Source organism: Ursus arctos, unplaced genomic scaffold, assembly GCF_023065955.2.
Source record: "Ursus arctos isolate Adak ecotype North America unplaced genomic scaffold, UrsArc2.0 scaffold_5, whole genome shotgun sequence".
NCBI lineage: Eukaryota > Metazoa > Chordata > Mammalia > Carnivora > Ursidae > Ursus > Ursus arctos.
Genome location: NW_026623067.1, coordinates 38719790 through 38735100, shown reverse-complemented (window position 1 = coordinate 38735100; position 15311 = coordinate 38719790). Strand labels below are relative to the sequence as shown.

Here is a 15311-nt window from a genome sequence, read left to right as displayed (position 1 = left end):
CTGGCTGTTTTGTGACCAGTGGGTTATTGGGGGGGGGGGGGAGTGAGGGACCAGATATTAGACTGGTGACTGATGCTGAGGCTTGGACTAGGTGGTGGTTTTGGAAATTGAAGGAAGGTGATTAATAAGAGATCTTTTAGAAGTAGAGCCTACAGAACTTGCTGATGGACGGAATGTGGGGTAGGAGAAAGGGCACAGTGACTCTGGGTTTCAGACTTTCCTAACTGGATGGTGAGAGGTGCCATTTGTTACACTGTTTGGATAAGATATCTGGGGGAAGGATCAGGTAGAAGGAGCAGTTTTAGAAGTTTGAGGTACCTGTTAGATCTACAAGTGGGGGGTGTCAACGAGCTGTTGAAAGTGTGAATCTGGAGTTTGGGGCCACAGATAACTGCTTTTTCCAAGTCAGGGGTGTGGGCCAAGGATAGGTGAGGGGGGTGAAGAAAGGGTGTGGGCATCCTCAGAAAGCAGTGATAGGGCTGGTAGAACCTGGGGAGCAGAGCCTGAAAGGCAGACCCTAATGGTGACAGTGGCTTCCTGGGGCGCAAAGCCCTACACCCATCTCCCCACTTAGTCCACTCACTAGTATCATTTAGTTTCCAGTGGTTCATGACACACCTGTCTTCCTCTGGGACTAGTTTCCTCCTGGCTCCGGGCAATCTTCTCACCACTACTCACTGGCTTTTCCAGTTCTGTGGGAATCTGGGAAAGGTCTGAGACCAGCCCTGTTTCCCTTGTCAGAAGCATCTTTGCTCAGGCATCCAATGACAAATTGGTCACAAATTGAGTTCCTCCTCGCCCGCGTCACCCTTCGTGCCGGAGGGAGGACCGAAGGACCAGAGATCTGCATATGTAAATGAGTGATTAGTAGTAATTACGGGCTGAGTCAGTGGCTCCACTAGAAATAGAACTCAGGCGTCTTGACTCAGAAACTTGGGGTTCCCCTACCGCGCAGCGGACGCCGCGTCCTCTCGGCGGTCCGGACCCTTTCCCGGGTATTCACAGCACTAACAGAAGCTTCTTTGGTTTCTCCGCGGCACCTTCGCGCTCCGTAGCCCTGCGCGTAGCCGGACCAGGCGTGGGCGGGACGGGGGCGGAGCTGGGCCAGGTCCGGGGCGGGGCTTTGGCGTGGGCGGGGCTTCCTCGAGTTCCGGAGTCGAGTCGCTTCCCTTCGCCGGAGCGGAGATGCAGCCGCCGCCCCGAAAAGTGAGCTTGGCCTGGGAATGGGGACTTCTGGTGGGCTGGGGGGAATGGTGGGGGTTGAGGGGGGTACCGGACCCGCAGGGGGGAACGAGCAGTTGTAAGGATTCAGGGCCTAACCCTGAAGTAACCCAGGAAACACCCCAGTCCCTCCCCGGTCCCGCCCCCTCACCGCTCCCTGCGCGGAGTGTTTTTCAGGTCCCTGCGCCAGGGGTCTTCAGCCTTTTCTTACCCTACAGGTGAAGCCGGCCCAGGAGGTGAAGCTTCGTTTCCTGGAGCAGCTGAGCATCCTTCAGACCCGGCAGCAGAGGGAGGCGGATCTGCTGGAGGACATCAGGTAGCTTCTGATCCCCTCCACATACCCCCATCTTCGCCTTTGCGCGCCCCGCCTCTCCTCGAACAGACGTCGGTCGGTCGGAGCCGGACTGGGGAGGGGAAAGCAGGGGGTGAAGAGTTTTCCAACCTGCCCATTCCCGGCCTTCACTGTCGGCCTACCTCTCCAGATACCTGATAGGACTTATCCTTCCTCCTAACCCAACACACAGAAACACACAGGGACCCTCTCTTGAACTCCTTGACTCCACATCACTCCCTCCACCCCACAATCAAACTGGGGGGCAGAAACTCCCCTCCTTCTTCCAGACCTGTTGGAAGACTGGAATGGATCCAGGCTCCCATCCGTCCTCACCTCCAAGCCCAGAGATGGTTCTCCAGGGGTGGGGAGGATCCTGCTGAGGCTTTGAACAATGAGGTGAGGTTGTTCTGGGCTGCGGTTGCCTGAGGTGATCTCAAGGACTCTCTCTTCAGTGTCATTCCATCCTGGTGTACTCATACTTCAGGCCTGGCTCCCCTCTTCTTTCTGCCCAGGCTGAGGAGAGGATTGAGGGTGGGAGAACAGGACCAAACAGTGACACCACCCTGCCCCTCTAATCTTCATAGGTCCTACAGCAAGCAGAGGGCGGCCATTGAACGGGAATATGGACAGGTATGGGACTCCTTTTTCTGGGCTTTCCCTTTTGTTGTAGCCTCTTTTACACATAGCATTGCCCCTCTGCACATACTCCTCTTCTGGTCCAGAGCAGTGGCCTAGAGTTAGGCAGACTGGTGTCAGATCTCTCGTGCTACTTGTTGGCTATGTGACCTTGGACAAGGTGCTTAGCCTTTCTTGGCCTCAGTTTCTTTCTCTGTAGAATAATAATCATACCTTCATGTAGGATTGTTGTAAGGATGGAATAGATTAATGCACGTGAGGGGCACATAATAGCTATCTGGTGAATGGCATTATTACACTCTGATTTCATATTCTCCCAGTTGGTGAGAGTCTTTGAAAGGTAACTGAGTCTGTGATGGCTTTCCCACCAGGCACTCCAGAAACTGGCTGGGCCATTCCTGAAGAGGGAAGGACACCGGAGTGGGGAGTTGGACAGCAGGTGGGTCCCATGGAGGGGGGAGTTCAGAGGACCTAGAAGGGATGAGGAGCTCAACCCCAGGAACCTATGGGAATGAAGGGCCAGCGAGGGGAGAGGGCATGTGAGCTGCAGGTAGAGCTGACACAGCAGCTGGAGAGGAGCTGACCCAGCAAGGACACTGTGGGTGCGGGCAGAGGGCATGAGTGATCCTTGTGGCTGAGCTAATGCGCTGATCGATTGATAGACTCCCAGACAGGGGGGATGGGAAAGCACTCTGTCTCCTACAGTGTTGGGTTTGGTGGGGCGGGGGGTCTCATGAAGCTTTGGAGTGCTCTCCTCCTCAATACAGACCTTTTCTGGGGAGAGGCAGGATGGTGTTTGGTGCCTGGCGCTGCCTGCTGGATGCCACTGTGGCTGGGGGCCAAGCCCGGCTCCAGGCGTCTGACCGATACCGTGACCTGGCAGGGGGCACAGGGCGGAGTGCCAAGGAGCAGGTGCTTAGGAAGGTATGGCTCCGTGGATGGGATGAAGGAAGGGCTGGCTTGGGGTTGGAAGTGGTCTGGGTCAGGACTCTGTGTGTCCTTAGGGAGCAGAAAACCTCCAGAGGGCACAAGCTGAGGTGCTGCAGTCTATCCGGGAGCTGAGCCGAAGTCGGAAGTTCTATGGACAGCGGGAACGTGTGTGGGCCTTGGCACAGGAAAAGGCGGCTGATGTCCAGGCTAGGTGGGGTCATGGGGAGTTGGGAAGCGTGGCTGGGGGAAGGGAGCCAAGGCACCACAGCTGGGCCTAACCTTGACTCCTCTCCCTTGCCTGCACAGACTGAACCGAAGTGACCACGGGCTCTTCCACACTCGGACCAGTCTCCAGAAACTCAGCACCAAGGTTTGGGAGGATGTGGACATGAGTGGAGGCAGGAAAGTGGTGGGCAGAGTAGTCTAGTGGTTTGGAACTCAGGGGCATAAACCTGAGAGACTGGGATGAATCAGGCTTCCTACATCCTCAGTGTGTGACCTTGGTTAACTTGATCTCTCTGAGTCTCGTGTTCCCCATCTGTAATGTGGAAATAGTGCATTTCTATTTTATTCCTTTACTATGCGTATATTGAGGAGTCTGTGGAGTTCCTGTGTTCATAGTTTGGTGAGGGGCAGACAGATAGTAAGCAAAGAAACAAATAATCAGATCAAGTGAAAACAAAACAAGGTGCTATGGTAAAGTGTAACAGGGTGTAATTTAGAGAGAAAGGCTGTCTGAACACATGGCCTGAATGTCAAGAAGGAGGCAGCCATGGAAAGATCTAGGGGGAGAACATTCCAGGGAGAGGAAATGGTGAGTGCAGAGGCTCTGAGGTGGGAATAGCTTTGTGGGCTCAAGGAACTGAAAGAAGGCCCGTGTGGCTGGAGCACTGTGAGCAAGGGGACAGACACTGTGAAAAGAGGTCAGAGAGGTTGCAGGGGCCAGCGCTTATTGCACCTGGCAAGCCACAGTAAGGAGCAGTGGGGATTTTATTTTAAATGGACATAGATACCACTAGAGCATTTTAAGCAGGAGTTGTTGAGCATGCAAAATTTTTAGTATAGCGCCAGGCGCATAGTAAGCACTAAGTAATGTGAGAATCCATTTTGGATCTGGATTGGCCTTGGAAGGACCCCATGGGCCCAGGGCTCCCTGTTGACACCTGTTTTCTCCTCCTAGCTGTCTGCCCAGTCAGCCCAGTACTCCCAGCAGCTGAGAGCAGCCCGCAATGAGTACCTGCTCAACTTGGTGGCCACCAATGCCCACCTTGACCACTACTACCAGGAGGAATTGCCAGCCCTGCTCAAGGCCAGTCCCAGCCCAGATACCCCTGCCTCTCAGCGGAGGCCTCTCCTCGCTTCCTACCACCGTCAGGCTGGGTGGTGCTAGGGACCTAGCCTGCTTTGAGTGGGTAGAAGTTCCGTCCTTTGGTTCTGGTTTGGGTTCTGCTTCTAGCTGGCTGCATGACATTTTGCAGGACACTTAGCCCCTCTGAACAGCTAGTTGCCTCATTAGGGACAAATTCTGCTCCGCCTACTTTATAAGACTAATGGGGCTCAGGGGAGAGAATGGATGTGAGAATGCTTTTTAAACTGTGAAGGTCTGTACATACATGAGGGCCTATTATTAGAAGCAGTAAAATGTCTCATTCCTTCCCTCTTTCCAATTCCTCAAGCCCATCACCCATCTAAACCTGGGCAGAGAGCCTCCTTTGCAGGAGATGCTAGGGGAAGGGTGGTGTCATTATCTTGGGGTTCTCTTCAGGCCCTGGTCAGCGAGCTGTTGGAACACTTGAGGGACCCCCTGACCTTGCTAAGCCGCACTGAGCTGGAAGCTGCAGAGACGGCCCTGGAGCATGCCCGCCGTGGAGGGCAGGCAACCTCCCAGGTGAGGGCTGTGGCCTGTAAGAGCTGCCCGGAGATCCCGTTCACCCTGCTCTCTCAGTACAGGTCCCCCACTGCATATCTGCCCCTTTTATTCTCACCTGTCCTTCTCCTGAGAGGGGCTGGGCACAGGCTTGAAGTGGTAACCAGTGAGTGACTACTTTGACCTTTTCCAACCCCCAGGTAAGCTGGGAGCAGGATCTGAAGCTCTTTCTTCAGGAGCCTGGAGTGTTTTCCCCCACACCACCTCAGGAGTTTCAGCCTGCAGGGACTGATCAGGTGAGACTTCTCTGTTCATTGGAACCAAACAAAATGTAAAGGGGACCGTGGTTTAGGCTTCCTCCCTCCTTATCCTTGTCCTGGTTAGTGACTGTTAAACTGTGGAGAAGGGGTTTCAGAACTCTAGTTCACCTCCCTTCCACCAGGTCACAAAGAAATTGTATTCCACCTTTCTGGCCCTTCATTGCACTGTCCTCTTCCTTCTCCCTCTGTCCCTCAACCCAGATCCCGTTTTGGGACTCTCTGTGTCTCTGTGTCCACGGGAGTGCACACCTGTGCCCTTCCCTCTTTGTCCCTGTCCCTGGAGGTTAGGACAGAGAGAAGGAAAAAGGAAGGGACTGTAGAGAGGGAGCAACATCAGGTCCTCCTCTCAGCATCTGTGTACATTGTTCACTCAGGTGTGTGCCTTGGAGCTGGAGGGGGACGCAGGAGGCATGGCGGGGGACCGTACCCTGGAGAAAGAGGTTCAACGCTGGACAAGCCGAGCTGCCCGAGACTACAAGATCCAGAACCATGGGCATCGGGTGAGGTGGGGGGTGCAGGTGTTGTGGGTAGGTGGGAAGAGCTGAGAGATGAGGACCCTGGAGTCAGTGAGGGGTATCATAGGGCTTCAGGCAGGAGGGGAAGGAAAGTTATTTTAAGCCAATAGTGTGGCACAGTAGTTAAGAGCACAGCTTTTGGAGCTAGACCCACCTGGGTTCAGGTCCTGTTCTGTAGTTTCCTTGTTATGTAACCCTGAGTAAGGGAGTGACTTAACCTCTCTGGACTTCAGTTTCCTTATCATTAAAGTGGGGCTGGGGCACCTGGGTGGCACAGCGGTTAGGCGTCTGCCTTCGGCTCAGGGCGTGATCCCGGCGTTCTGGGGTCGAGCCCCACGTCGGGCTCCTCCGCTATGAGCCTGCTTCTTCCTCTCCCACTCCCCCTGCTTGTGTTCCCTCTCTCGCTGGCTGTCTCTATCTCTGTCGAATAAATAAATAAAATCTTTTAAAAAAATAAATAAAGTGGGGCTAATAATAGTACCCACTGCCTGAGGAAGATGAAATGACATAATGCATGGGAAGCAAATAGCACAGTACCAGGCCCACAGTAAGTTGTCCCGCACAATATTTCTACCCACCCCTGTTCTCTGCCTTTCCAACCAGGTGCTGCAGCGGCTGGAGCAGAGGCGACAGCAGGCTGCAGAGCGGGAGGCTCCAGGTATAGAACAGCGGCTGCAGGAAGTGAGGGAGAGCATCCGGCGGGCACAGGTGAGGCATAGCCCTGTGCCTAGGACCCCTGAGATCCTACCTTCTCATGCTACACCCTCCTCTCTCTCTGCATGGTGGGGAACAGGGAGGCAGGAGGTAGAAGGTGGACATGTTTGGGGTGGCTCCAGTCACTGCCCAAAGGCAGGCCCATCCATTGCCTTGAGCTGTCTTCCCCGTGCCAGGTGAGCCAGGTGAAGGGGGCTGCCCGGCTGGCCCTGCTACAAGGAGCGGGCCTAGATGTGCAGCGCTGGCTGAAGCCAGCCATGACCCAGGCCCAGGATGAGGTGGAGCAGGAGCGACGGCTCAGTGAGGCCCGGCTGTCCCAGAGGGACCTTTCTCCCACGGTGAGTGCCCTTTGCTCCCTAGCCCTCTACATCCAGGAGGGTAAAGGGTAGGTCTCCCGAGAGGAGGGCAGACCCTATAAAATGGGGATCCCAACAGTACCGAAGTCAGAGGTTGTTGTGAGGCTGGAATGAAATAAGTGTAATTTTTTGCATAGTTTGTAGCACAGAGTGTTCTCAATGAACTTTTATCATGAGTATATGATGGCGGTTAGGAACTAAGGTTCTAAGTATGGATTCTAAGTGGTTCAAGTGCCAGCCTCTCCACTTAACTACTAGCTGTGTGATCTTGGAAAGTGACTTAACCTTTCTGAGCCTCAGTTTCCTCGTAAGTAAAATGAGGTGGGGGCGCCTGGGTGGCTCAGTAGGTCAGCATCTGACTCTTGATTTTCTCTCAGGTCATGATCTCAGGGTTGTGAGATTGAGCCCCACATCAGGCTCCATGCTCAGTGCAGAGTCTGCTTGGCTCTCCTTCTTCCTCTGCCCTGCCTCCCCGGCCATGCACACGTGCATGCATGTGCTCTGTCTCTCAATTAAATAAAATCTTTTACAAACATTTTAAAAATACGTAAAATAAGGTGATATAGTTAGGCAAAATATTATTGGGTTATGGTGAAGAGTAAATGAGGTGCTATACATAAGATATTTAGCGTCGTACCTGGCACATAGTAGGCACTGAGTACTGTAGTTCTGGGACTGTTGTTGGTATTACCCTGCTCTGTGGTGATTTGATTTTACTTGTGATACATGGTGGACAGATGGGTGGTGCCACCTTGGGGAGTGATCTTTCGGTGTTCTTTAAGGGTAGAATGGAGGAGTGGTAGATAAATGCGTACTTGAGAGTGGGCCCCCCAATGATGTCTGTTCTCTGCCTCCTCCAGGCTGAGGATGCTGAGCTCTCTGACTTTGAGGAATGTGAGGAGACAGGGGAGCTCTTTGAGGAGCCTGCCCCCACAGCCTTGGCAACTAGACCCCTTCCCTGCCCTGCGCATGTGGTGTTCAGCTATCAGGTATCAGGTGGGCATGGGGATGGGAACCTCCGAGAAGTGGGGATGGGAGACAGCCATGTCCTGAATCCTTCCTTGTGGGGCCCAGGCAGGGCATGAAGATGAGCTGACCATCACAGAGGGCGAGTGGCTGGAGGTCATAGAAGAGGGAGATGCTGATGAATGGGTCAAGGTGGGTACGGACCTTAGATTCTGACCTTGGTGGTGGGCAGGGGGCGTGGCAGTGGGAAGGACTTCTCTGTGGTTTGCAAGAACCCAGCCAGACAAAGCTAGAAGCCCAAGGAGGAGGGCTAGGGCTGCGGGCTGCTGAGGCAAGTCTGCTATCTGTTCACATTGCTGGGTGAACAGGCTCGAAACCAGCACGGCGAGGTAGGCTTTGTCCCTGAGCGGTATCTCAACTTCTCGGACCTCTCCTTCCCTGAGAGTGGCCACGACAGCGACAATCCCTCAGGGGCAGAGCCCACAGGTGAGAATGGGGAATTCTGGGTCAGGGGACCTTGAGTGATTGTGGCCCTGAGGTGTCATGGTCCCGGGGCACTATTGCCCATCAACTCCCCTCACCATCTCTCCTGGGCTTCTGCAGCCTTCCTGGCCCGTGCCCTATACAGCTACACAGGACAGAGTGCAGAGGAGCTGAGCTTCCCCGAGGGGGCACTTATCCGCCTGCTGCCCCGGGCTCAGGATGGAGTGGATGATGGCTTCTGGAGGGGAGAATTTGGGGGCCATGTGGGGGTTTTCCCCTCCCTGCTAGTGGAGGAGCTGCTTGGCCCCCCAGGACCCTCTGAACTCTCAGACCCTGAACAGGTGAGTCTTCCTTCTCCCTGGGTCCCCAGGCATCTCTGGGTTGAGCCTCCCTCTCCAATGAGGCTCCATATTCATCTTAATGCCCCCTTCCTTCTCCTGGTTTATCTCCTATTTTGGCTTGGACATCCCAATCTCCTTTGGCTGGGCAGAGAAGAGGGAAACTCAGGCGGTCTTCATAAGAGTTTGGTGGTCCTACTATAGTGCTAGATGGCTCTGAGTTTAGATTTGTATTGCATTGCCTTGAGCCGTGATATAACCTCTGTGCTTATTTCTTCGCATGTAAAACACGGGTAATAATACCTACTTCAGCAGCCCAACTATCATGACTGGAGATATGGAGGTAGAGCACAGTGACCCACAGGAGGTCCTTTAATATATGGTACCTACCGTTACAGCAGGAAGAGCCTAGGAGAGGGGGTAAAGAGAGCTGGGTTCTAGTTGGGACTCTACCACTAACAGCCTCCATGCTTTTCTGTAGATGGCTTAACCTGAGTCTCTCCTCTACAAGAAATCATAAAAATCCCTACTTCTTGGGATGGTGGTGAGGATTGAATTAATGAGTGTATGTGAAGTACTAACAGAATGTCTAGGACATAGTGTCAGTACATATTGGCTATTGAAGTGTGTATCAGCTAAAGCCTCCACCTGGATATAAGCATCTGGCCACTCTCCTAATTAAGGAGTGATAGGATAGGAATTGAAGACAAGATGAGAGGAAAAGGTGGTGAGACCTTCCCATGTGCCAGGAATAACTCCGTGTGCCCCTCATTCCCAGATGCTGCCATCCCCTTCTCCTCCTAGCTTCTCACCTCCTGTGCCCACCTCCGCCTTGGATGGAGCGCCTGCGCCTGTGCTGCCTGTGGGTGAGTAGAGGGTGTTGGGGGCCCTGGGAGGGGAAGAGACAGGAAGGAGAAAGGTTGCCCTCGGCTCCTCTGCCTGCCCTCAGGAACCTCCTCCATCAGGCTCACAGAAGCATGGTGAGAAGATCTTGGGCTTTGGAAGGGAGGCAAGTGCATTGTTGAGACTTTGCCTGTGACTTCCCAAGGTGTGGTTTGGGGTGGGATGTTTAACCTGCCTGGGCCTTTACAGAGTGAGGAGAAAGGTCCCTACCTCACTGAGTTGTGAGAGTTAGAAAGATGGGCCTAGCGTTGTGCCTGGCACATAGTACGAATGCCCACAGTAGCTGTTTTCTCATGAAGATTATTTTACAAATTAGCCAGCTTTTCCCACTATGCATCCTCTGCCTTTAACGTTCCTGAATCCTGCAAACACCTTGGCTTGTGTCATCATTTTCCTTCTTGGAATGCCCACCTTTTCTCAAACCTTCTGGTACTTCCACTTTCTTCACAGAGCTTCCCTCTCTGATCCCAGAGGTCCCTGTGAGCATTTTCTGCACCCTCTGCTCCAGTACCTATAGTTCACTTTGAATGATTTAGCACTCAGTCATTCGTTGTGTTTGTGGGCTTTTCACTATTGGGTTCCTGACAGCCATTGGGAGTGGGGATGCTGTGAATCCCATCTCCCCCTCTCAGCAGGTGCCAGGTAAGTGTTGAGGATGGATGGATTGATGGATTTTATGGTTCTAAGATTAGGGACTATTTGTTAATTCACCAAATATTTATAGAGTTCCACTGTCCTAAGTGCGGGAGATGCAGCAATGGACAAAACAGAACCTGAAGACTGACTTGTGGTCTTTGTTTGCAGACCAAGATCTGGACTGCCCTGGACCCCTAGATGTGATGGTTCCTCGACTCAGGCCGGTAAGGGTCCCTCCCTTGGAGGAGAGTGTATCATTCCACCTTGTGCTGTTTTGTCCGCAGGGCTGCAGGAATGGACAGGGATAGCCCCAAGGGAGGGTTCTGGAGCACTGACTCTGTGTTCTCTACAGACGCGTCCACCGCCTCCCCCGCCGGCTAAAGCCCCGGATCCTGGCCACCCAGATCCTCTCACCTGAAGCCAGGGGGACTGGTGTCCCCCAGTGATGCTGCTGTCCCTGTTCCCATGATGTCAGAGACCACCCCCTCAATGATCTGGAGTCACACAGCCAAAAGCTGGAGTCTCCCCCATTTCCACTCTCACCTCGAGGGGTAGAAGCTTTCCCTCTCCCCATTTCTGGGGTTGGAACTCACTCCTTTCCCCCCATCATACTTCTGCTATCTCTAGGGCTGAAACTACCCCTCTTTCTTCTGCCACCACCCCATCTCTAGGATGGTGAAATATTCTGATATCTCTGGGGCTGGAACCCATCTTCCAAAGTCTTGAGTGGCTCCAGCCCATCTGTGTCTCCACCCTGGCTCTGTGACCCACCCCAATGGGTCTGTGACCCATGGCCACTGGGATTGGGGGCTGGGATAGGGGCAGGCCTGTCAAAAGGAGCTGGAGCCAGTATGCAAAAACAGCTGTAATGGTCTGAGCGGATTTATTGACAGTGAATAAAGGGCACTAAGCCCAAGCCAGGCCTGGGCCTCTTTTGCCAAGAGGGCAGGGGGCCTAAGGTGCTATTGCTTTAGGGGCCACCAAGGGCAGGCGCCTGCTCCCAGCTGCCACGCTCTAGCAAATGGAGCGAGGTGATGGGGAAGGGGTCAGGCAGCCTGTTGGCAGGCAGGGAAAATGAAAGAGACTGAGGGATGGGGGTGGGGAGACTTCTCCTGAGGTCCCCCAGCCTGAGACCATGCAACTCCAGATGGAAGTAGAGCTGGTTCCTCAGCTGGGGGGTAGTGCTGTCCAATGGAGAGGAGGGCCTTCATGCCCACCCACCCCCTGGCCCTGCCAGCTGGTTGTCCATCAGCACAATGAAGAAGGAGGCTTGGAGAAGAGGAAGGGTAACAGTGTTGCTTCCTATTCAGGATGTGTCTCAGCTTTTCCCCAGGGGCTGCAGGACCTTCCCTGTCTCCTGGAGCACATGCCCATTCCCCACCACTAAACCAAAGAATTTGTAGTAAAGGCCATCCCTGGGAGTACAGCAAGCTAATGGGCTTAGGTGGTATAAGTAGGGGGTGGGAAGATGAGATTATCTGCTTTTGGGCCCAGGCAGACTCACCTCACACACCCCCTGCTCCCTGTGGTGGGGACACCTGTGAGAGAGAAGTGGTCAACAATGGAGAACAGGATGTGGGTCATGTCAGTGCCACCTCCTCTGTCCCCAGGGTAGGAGGCAATAAGAGCTGAGCCCACCATAGCCCTGCTCATGTCTTCATACCTGGTGATCTGAGGTGTCCAGTTTGCTTGGCTGTCCAATTGCCTCTCGACTGGCCAGTCCTGGGCTTGGGCCCTTCCCTCCAGCCCCTAGCATTGGCTCTGCAGAGGCTCTAGGGTTCCCTTCGAGTGCACAAGGGACTAGGCTGCCATCCCTGAGTCCTCCGTTCTGCACTGGGGGACTGGCGAGGCCCAGGGGCTGTGGCCTCTCAGGGGGCACACTCTCAATGGCAGGTATCCCTGCCCTGGGCTGCCCTCCCCCAGACCCCTGACTACCCCCTGTGTCCTGCCCTCCACCAGACCCCCAGCTCCTGTCCGTGGGAGAGCCATCACGATGCTCATGTAGCCCATAGCGCTTCTCAATGTGTGTCACTCGGAACCTGGGAAGGGAGGGAACACTGGGGCTTAGGACCACAACTCAGAGACTCCTAGGCTTCCCCCCAACCAGGGACATCCTGGGTTTCATGGCCACTTCCCTCTGGCCTGGAGACCTCCCCAGATTGTGGGGCACATTGTACAGCCTCATTTCTGCTGTAGCTCACAGTCTAGGAGAACAGAACTGGGGCCCACCTTTGGAGTCAGGCGCCTGATAACTGGGGCTCCCACCTCAAACTCCCTTTCTCTGGGGCTTTCTATCCCCACCTGCCCACAGAGAACACGGTGGTCTCTCCAGGCCGGGGGCGGCTCTTTCCTTCCTTGGAGCGTCCCTGACGGACAAGTGGGGGCCTCTTGTTGCGGCTGCAGTGGATGCAAGGGGCTGCAGAGCCCAGATGCACTGTGTGATGATGGGAAGGGGCTCCATCTTGCAGGCTGGAGGTAGCATCCACGCTGGACAAAAGGGAAGAAGGGAGCAGGAGTGACATTACTATTTCCTTTCCTTTTCCATTTGCTCCTGTTCTTTCAGCTTCTTAAACCCCCCGATGCTTCACTTTCCCCAGACCCCATCACTCTTGTATTTATCTAATAAACACAATATTAAGATTTTAGTTGTCATGTGTTCTCTTTCCCAGTGTTGTTTGCTAAAAAGAGGGCAGTGTTTAACCCAAAGGAATGGCAGAAGGGATAAATGTCAGGCTTGATGACATCCAGACGGAAAGTATGGTTTGAAGGACTCAGATTTCCACAAAACTTCTTTCTTCATATAGGCTGGCCAGCTTTGCCTCCCCACCCCCACCCCCGACATGCGAGGACATTGGGAAAGAATTGTGCTGGAGGAGAGGGTACTCTCCAAGGCAAGCTAAGTCATGCTGGCCCTTGTTTCCAGCTCACCTGGACAGCTGCACTGTCCCTTCTCCTTCACTGTCCCCCAGCATCTCCTTCAAGGCCTCAGCATTGGCTGAGGGGAGAAGGAAAAGAGGGAGTCAGTGGAGGTGGAGGTCAGGGCAAGAGAAATTGAGCAGGGGCAGGGTGGTCAGGGTGGGAGAGCAAAGGGCCAGTCTACACCCACCTTCATTTTGGATGATGCAGCGAACAATCCTCTCTACTGTGTCCTCATTCATGTCATCGTCCTCAGCTGAAGGATGAGAGGTTGGCAAGGAAGCAGGAAATGAGTCAGCTTTGGGTGGACATTACCTGGTGGCTTCTGTGGCTTACTGCTCAAGACCTATCCCCTTGTCTATTTGCCATCATGCTGGATGTTAGCATTTAGGGGCCAGGGCAGAAAAGATGGGAAAGTCAGTGGGAGCCCAAGCCCTTCCCACCCATGCTGCCTTTCCTAGTCTTGCTTTCGGGGTGGTGTCATCCCACTTGCTGACTCAAGAAAGCATCATTAAACCTCCTGAAGGCTTGATCAGGATTTGGCCTGGGTCTCTTGGCCAGGAAGGCAGAAAGAGGTGTGGGGTGAAGGGTATGGGAGAAAGGTGACTGAGCCAGGTTCTAGGATCCTCACTCACGGGGCTGGAGCTGGGCATCATCAGGCTCCGAGCCCCTCGACGTGCGGCAGCGGTAGCCCTTCTTCTTGAGCACGTGGCAGATCATGAAGCCTACGAGGCCCATGAGGAAGAAGACCAGCACAAGCAGGAAGAGCATGTATAGCCCATGTTGGGGCGGCTCCAGGTCAGGCTGTGGTTCCGACATGAGGCCCTGGGGGGCGAGCGCGGGCCAGGGCGCCTCCTGGGGTTAGGGGGATGCAGCTAGGGACTGAGGGAGGGATAGGAATTCGGTCCTCAAGACCCGAAACCGAAGAGCCTCTGAGGTCCGGCCCCACCCCCCTACCCAACCAAGGAGCTGTCCGTGCCAGGGGTGCTGGTCCGGGGTAGGGGTGCCAGACGGCGGCTGCGCAAGCCCTCTTCCACGACCCTGATCCTGCTTCCCCGACGCCCAGAGCGTTCCCCTTTCCAGCTTGTCCTGCGCTTCCGTCCCTCCCAAGGACACTGCAGAGCGAGATGGGACGGAATTCTCAGGCGGCCGGCGCAAGAACCGCGCCTGAGTCAGCGTCCGCACCTCCTCCGCTCCGGCCTGAGCCAGGCCTCTGCAACCCCCTCCCCTGCCTGTATTCCCGCACAACGCCACCCCTTTCGGTTCCTCCCATCCTGACCACCTGGCCCACTCGGTACCGGTGGTTTGGTTCTGGCTCCGGCTCCGGCTCTGGTTCCGGCTCCAGGGACGTCCTAGTCCGGCTCAGGGCCCCCGACGCCCTCCAGGCGCTCATCCCTTGCTTCCTCCCCCTCCCCCCTTCGCCGCCTCACCGGCTCCGGGCTCCGGCTGCAGATACCGGTGCCGCGGCAGGCGGGGGGAGGGAAGGATGAAGAGGGATGCGGGCTGGTTGGGAGCGGCCGCTGGCTCGGGGAAACTCCGGCCGTGGGAAGGGGAAGGAGATGGGGGTGGGGGGCGCCGCCGCAGCCGCCCTAGGTTCCCAAATGCCTTCGCCAGTCTCCAGCCCGGGACCAGGGGGCGGAGCGCAGGTGTGCGGGGCGGAGAGCGAGAGCCTTGCGCGCTTGTGAGCGCGAGTGTGGGGCGCGCGTGACTGCGCCGCCCCCCTCAACCCCCCCGGGGGAGTGTGCGGCGCCGAGTCTGGGTCCGGGTGGGGAGGACAGGCAGTCAGAACAAAGTGCTCTCCATTGGTCTATCCCGCATGCTTGGCGCGGCTCCTGCCCTCAAATGCTTCGGTCCAGTGGATAGTAAGGAATCGTCCCAGCGGGCCCGGGGAAGCTGGCTTTCTGTACCCGAGAGGGACGGCGTGACTGTTCTCCGAAGTCTCCTAGATTGGTGACAACGGCCTGCGCCCCATTTGGGGCAGTTGGCTGGACGAGATGTCTCGGATTCCCGAGGATTTGACCCTCGCCCGGAAGGAAATGACCCTCGCATCCTAGGACCGATGCCACCCGTCCTCCGCAGAGCCCAGAAGCTTACGCTCCGGAATCTAGAAGGGCCAAGCCAAGCGAGGGGCGGAACTCCGCAGGGGGCGTGGTCTGGGAGGCGGGGCCTAGGCTTC

The 15311-nt window shown here is 55.3% G+C and overlaps 2 protein-coding genes across 4 annotated transcripts; one reads left to right on the top strand and one right to left on the bottom strand.

Moving 5' to 3' along the window:
- Positions 1 to 1126: 1126 nt before the first annotated feature.
- Positions 1127 to 12859, top strand: FCHSD1 (FCH and double SH3 domains 1). Of its 2 annotated transcripts, none has more exons than XM_026499052.4 (20): positions 1127 to 1206; positions 1440 to 1537; positions 2140 to 2185; positions 2563 to 2630; positions 2980 to 3115; positions 3196 to 3332; positions 3428 to 3491; positions 4302 to 4430; positions 4887 to 5009; positions 5189 to 5284; positions 5683 to 5808; positions 6427 to 6531; positions 6714 to 6875; positions 7754 to 7882; positions 7968 to 8051; positions 8228 to 8345; positions 8463 to 8683; positions 9459 to 9546; positions 10388 to 10443; positions 10572 to 12859. In XM_026499052.4, the coding sequence occupies exons 1-20, from the start codon at positions 1186 to 1188 to the stop codon at positions 10635 to 10637; spliced, it is 2073 nt and encodes a 690-aa protein (XP_026354837.1). In that variant the 5' UTR covers positions 1127 to 1185; the 3' UTR covers positions 10638 to 12859. The 2 variants fall into 2 exon arrangements, with proteins under 2 accessions (XP_026354837.1, XP_026354836.1); XM_026499051.4 differs by having other exon boundaries at positions 2959 to 3115.
- On the bottom strand, positions 11671 to 15238 carry RELL2 (RELT like 2). 2 transcript variants are annotated; one of them, XM_057307186.1, is made up of 7 exons: positions 14434 to 15238; positions 13771 to 14250; positions 13326 to 13391; positions 13148 to 13214; positions 12521 to 12706; positions 11883 to 12258; positions 11671 to 11757 (listed from the first exon to the last, which is right to left on the bottom strand). In XM_057307186.1, exons 2-7 carry the CDS (start codon positions 13952 to 13954, stop codon positions 11725 to 11727), a joined length of 912 nt encoding a protein of 303 aa, XP_057163169.1. In that variant the 5' UTR covers positions 13955 to 14250; positions 14434 to 15238; the 3' UTR covers positions 11671 to 11724. The 2 variants fall into 2 exon arrangements, with proteins under 2 accessions (XP_057163169.1, XP_026354839.3); XM_026499054.4 differs by having other exon boundaries at positions 13771 to 14017.
- Positions 15239 to 15311: the final 73 nt, after the last annotated feature.

Bases quoted from the DNA above. Each gene is read 5' to 3' on its own strand.
- RELL2 (XM_057307186.1), bottom strand. From the start codon at position 13,954: ATGTCGGAACCACAGCCTGACCTGGAGCCGCCCCAACATGGGCTATAC. The intron at 13,392-13,770 runs GTGAGTGAGGAT...CTCATCCTTCAG, and splicing joins TGATGCCCAGCTCCAGCCCC to CTGAGGACGATGACATGAAT. The intron at 12,707-13,147 runs GTGAGCTGGAAA...CCTTTTGTCCAG, and splicing joins GGGACAGTGCAGCTGTCCAG to CGTGGATGCTACCTCCAGCC.
- FCHSD1 (XM_026499051.4), top strand. From the start codon at position 1,186: ATGCAGCCGCCGCCCCGAAAA. The intron at 6,532-6,713 runs GTGAGGCATAGC...TCCCCGTGCCAG, and splicing joins AGAGCATCCGGCGGGCACAG to GTGAGCCAGGTGAAGGGGGC. The intron at 6,876-7,753 runs GTGAGTGCCCTT...TGCCTCCTCCAG, and splicing joins AGAGGGACCTTTCTCCCACG to GCTGAGGATGCTGAGCTCTC.